This window comes from Sinocyclocheilus anshuiensis, unplaced genomic scaffold (genome assembly GCF_001515605.1).
Source record: "Sinocyclocheilus anshuiensis isolate Anshui unplaced genomic scaffold, SAMN03320099.WGS_v1.1 scaffold451, whole genome shotgun sequence".
In the NCBI taxonomy this organism is placed as follows: Eukaryota; Metazoa; Chordata; class Actinopteri; order Cypriniformes; family Cyprinidae; genus Sinocyclocheilus; species Sinocyclocheilus anshuiensis.
In genome coordinates this window covers 363154-367606 of record NW_015549630.1, presented here as the reverse complement: position 1 = coordinate 367606, position 4453 = coordinate 363154, and the positions used below count along the sequence as shown (strand labels likewise).

The 4453-nt window shown below is 34.7% G+C and overlaps 1 protein-coding gene across 2 annotated transcripts in view; it reads left to right on the top strand.

Moving 5' to 3' along the window:
• mvb12bb (multivesicular body subunit 12Bb) overlaps nucleotides 1-1980 on the top strand; it is a 57300-nt gene extending 55320 nt beyond the window's left edge. For both annotated transcript variants that reach the window (XM_016448592.1, XM_016448593.1), the window contains exon 10: nucleotides 1696-1980. In XM_016448592.1, coding sequence (XP_016304078.1) covers nucleotides 1696-1752 — 57 coding nt within the window. In that variant the 3' untranslated portion in view covers nucleotides 1753-1980. The remainder of the gene's footprint in view (nucleotides 1-1695) is intronic.
• Nucleotides 1981-4453: the final 2473 nt, after the last annotated feature.

Genomic DNA, 4453 nt, shown 5'->3' with positions numbered 1-4453 from the left:
GAGTTTCTGTGTCAGTGCTTACCTAGTGTTACATTAAATAATATATTTATGTAAATGTCATTATTTTGTAGAGCTGTTTGTAATCACATACTGTAATTGTTACTATCATAGTAATTAATTTTATCAATATGTAATGAGCATAACACGGATGCTGTAATGTAAAGTGTTACTGAAGTCTCGGTTTTAAGTGAGCGTATCATATAATTCAGTTGCATTTACAGACCGGGAGCTGAATACATATTTCCAGTAGGAATCGGCACGTATTCCTTCATTAGTCTCTGGATGATAAGATAACTTCTCTGCTCAGGGCCTTGACGCACATCGTAATTGACTGATTGCTAATTCTATTAAAAACACATTCATTAAAAAGAGGCATTTTGTGACATTAAACATATGCACATGTGATTGCGGAAAAGCGCCGTAATCTCAATCGGGTCCATCGATAAGACTGCTCCCTAACAAGCATCACTTGAGCCATTTTTTTTGTTGTTGAAGATGTTGGTTACAGCAATTACGCATTCTTTTCATTTCCCAAATGATTTGCAAAACTCGTAGAGATTTATACATGCACTCTGTGATAACAGCCCATTCCTTCCCATCCATCATTTGTACATGTGCGCGCACACACACACACACACACACTTGTTTATTTATTACTTAGTCAGGTGCTGTGTGTGACTTTTTATTATAACTAAGCGGCCTGTGACATGTGACGTTGGTGGAACTTGCAGTTTTGCTGCAGGTAGATGAAGGGGGGAGAGAGAGAGATTTCTGAAAGGAAGAACAAGGATGTTGTGTGATCCTCCAGCATCACCTAGTGCTGTGAATCTGCATAACATCTTACAAGGGCATTTTATAAAGCTTAAAAGCAAGATGTTAAAAGCAGGATTTTTGTGCTTTTATTTTTATCATATTATATATCATATTTATTTAAACATTAAATCCATTCACCCTTTTATTTTATTTATATATATTTTTAGAGAAAATGCAGTTTTGTAATATACTTTTATTGAATATAATTCCCAGTTCTCCTATTATTATTATTTTTATTATTATTTTATTTTATTTTTTTATACATTTTTTTTTTTTATATATATAATTATTATTTAGTATTATTCAGAATGTAGCTGAAGATAGAAGCAGGGGTCAGTGATTCAGTAAACTGAGTGAGCATATTATCTCTCTGTGCATAATCAGCATAATTCTTTGTGATTTGTCTATGTTTGTGTTTTGGCTCATGTTAACACTTATCAGTGACTTCTTCCTGCACTGTATTTAGACCTAATTTCAGGGCCTCTAGATGTTATAATTTTATTAGGTGAGTTGTAAGCTTAAATAAGTGATAAGTCATGAGATTTTGTGTATTGTGGAAAGCAGTTCATTCATATGTTTGAATTAATGATTTAGTGGCTGTGTATCTGGACACGTACACACGGGGGCGCCATTCAGCAGCATTTACTAGGCAAATACAGAAATAAACGGATTTGGAGAGGGCAGGAGACTAAGGTGTAACAGTTGCTTTTGGATGAAATGATGCAGTGGTGACTTTTATGCTGCTTCCAGTCTAGAAAATGAGTAACAATACAATGCAAGGCAAAAAAAAAAGATCATTATCATTGTTAATATCATTGTCACCATTGTTTACAGTTGAATTGCCAAAGTCATCATTCTTTTTGTTTTCTGTTTGTTTTGCAGTACAACTATTGTTTCAACACTGAACACAGCGCTGCAGCCTTCACATGGACTCAGTGACTTTAGAGAGTGGAGATTCACCATTAACACTGGTATAAGGAATCAAACAGTGTAGTGAGACTAACTAACTAATCTAACTGAGAATCCAAAGATCAGGGTATATACATACTATATCTTTCTTCTTCCTGGTCTTATTGGGAACCGTTTTCTTTTCAGAAAACTTCCCTCCATCCTTGTGCCATATAAAGACTTTACATGATCAACTCAAATGGATAAAAAGTCCTCTCTTGCATAATCAGGTTCATTTTTAATTTAATTTTTACATTATAAATGTTCTCAGGGAGATGTTCAAGTTGTTGTTTTTTTGTTTTGTTTTTTAGTAAAGATTTTTATTGTTGTGGTCTGCCATAAAATAGCCTATATTTTTTTATTTTATTTTATTATTTTTTTTTTTTTTAAGTTTGATTTTTAAAGTACAGTAACTACACTCAAATTGTACATTAAAGGGAACTGTTATTGAATATCACTTTATTTAGTTTGAGAACAAAAAATAAAAGTTTTTTTTAAAAGCTCTAGAATTATTTTTTTTGCATTTGACATTGTACTTTCAAAAAACTTGACCCTATAACTCTAGCATTCTCTATTCTATTTCTATTCTATCTTTGTTTTTGTTTTTTTGTTCATAATTAAAAAATATGACCCTCTAACACTAGCACTCTCTGTACTGTTTCTATTCTATCTACTTGTTTTCTTTTTATTTATTATAAAACAAATGTCCCTCTAACACTAGCATTTTCTCTTCTCTCTGCTTGTTTTCTTTTTATTTATTATTTATTTTAAAAACACATTCTATGTGTACTGCATTTCTTGTCACAGCACTTAGATAATATTGCTCTTTTGCTGGTTTGATTGCTTCTATTGTCCTTATTTGTAAGTCGCTTTGAATAAAAGTGTCTGCTAAATGTCTGCATGTAAATGTAAATGTACTTTGCAGCAACAACATTTCAAGTGAACCATGGGTTAGGGTTAGGTTTGTTGCCACAAGGGCTTTAATTCTGTAACTATATGTGGGCGATGCTTTTATTATGTTTTACATCATACATTTACATCCCCACCCTCAGAAATGTTCCGTAAAAAGTGTGAAAACTAGCCCCAGTCTTATGATCCTTCATCCTGTTTTCAGTCTGATTTCTAGTAACTATTGGCACAATTTATGCTTTAAAAAAACTTCCCTTGGCACAACATTACAGCCCATCAACCTCCATTGATCCCATAGTGCCTTGCATTTGTGTGAAATTTTACAGAAAATTTAATAAATATATACATAAATAAAAACTTTAGTTAATGACTTTTTGCTCTCACAGATGATTTTCTCTTATTTGTGACCACAGATGCATTTTTTTCTTTTTTTGTTCATGTCATTTTTGCTCTTCTCCCCAGACAAGCTAATAGGGCTTTCTAGAGTGTGTGGGTATCAGAGCCACTAGTGTGTTGATGATTTCAGAAAGGAGACACACAGGTGCTGCACCAGAGCACAGGTTCTATCTCACTGGCCCGTTTAGACATCATGAACGCTGGGACAGGATGATCTCACGGCTGTCCTTCCCATCAACTCACTTCAAACGAATCCCAAGCCGTTTCATGTTGAGGTCAACATGAAACATTATCATATTGCCCGCCCACTTGTTGTGTGTGCATACCCTGGAAAACTTGGTCTGAATGAAAACGCAAATTCATTCTTTGCCACTAGGTGCCGCTTTTGGAGCTGTAAAAATAGCTTCCCTGGTAAGGCTAATCCCCTGGAAATCGACCAATCGGATCAATCACCACAGATTAGCGTCACACAAAGGAGGGGTTTGGAAAAATTAATCGTTGAGCGAATCGTTTGGGAGTCGTTGAGCATGTAAGGTAAAAAAATAAATGCATATTATAAGACAATGAAAGTGTTTTTTGAACTTGCATGCATGTCAACCTGTTGTTGGGGACTCCCAAAACCAAAATATGAACCTTTCATAACCCATAATAGTGGCACTTTAATGTATTTGATCTTGGAAGAATAGATCTGCTACGCTGCTGCAAGTACTGAGACTTGCTACTGCCAATACATCCACATCATGCTGCTGTGAGCATGTAAGAAATACTGCTGCTGCACATATAACACATATGAATAACCCCCATATAGCATACATGAATCACCCTGTAGCAGATCTATACAGGTGGAGCTGGGTAAGGTAGAGGGTTTCTGGAGTGCTCTGAAAACTGCTACCACAAACATTAACTAAATATTTGAATGTTGAGCAGCGAGCTCATTAACTACCGATACAGGAGAGAACCAATCAGCTGTGACGTGATGATGATGTTATTATGTCATACTGAGTTAGAGCTATTGGACAGCGCCATCTAGAGTTTCATGCCAGAACTTTGTATAGATAGATAGATAGATAGTTATTAGTTATCTGAAAGTCCCTTGGGAGTTTGCTGAGGTCCCTAGTGGGCCCCATACTGCTTTTTTTTTTTTTTGTAAATTATTATTATTATTGTTGTTTTACCAAAAACAGTGTAATTTAATGTATCATAACAATTTTCAACCTTCTGTCTGCCTTGCATAATTAAGTAGGCTATATCTGCTACTGTACCTTTAAGAACCTCAAATTTTCTCTGTTATGTTTGACTGGCTATGTGTCAGTGTTTTTCATACTGTTGTAGAGTAATAGTGATGATAAGTAAGTAATGAGTGGTCTTAACTTAATGTATCATAAAT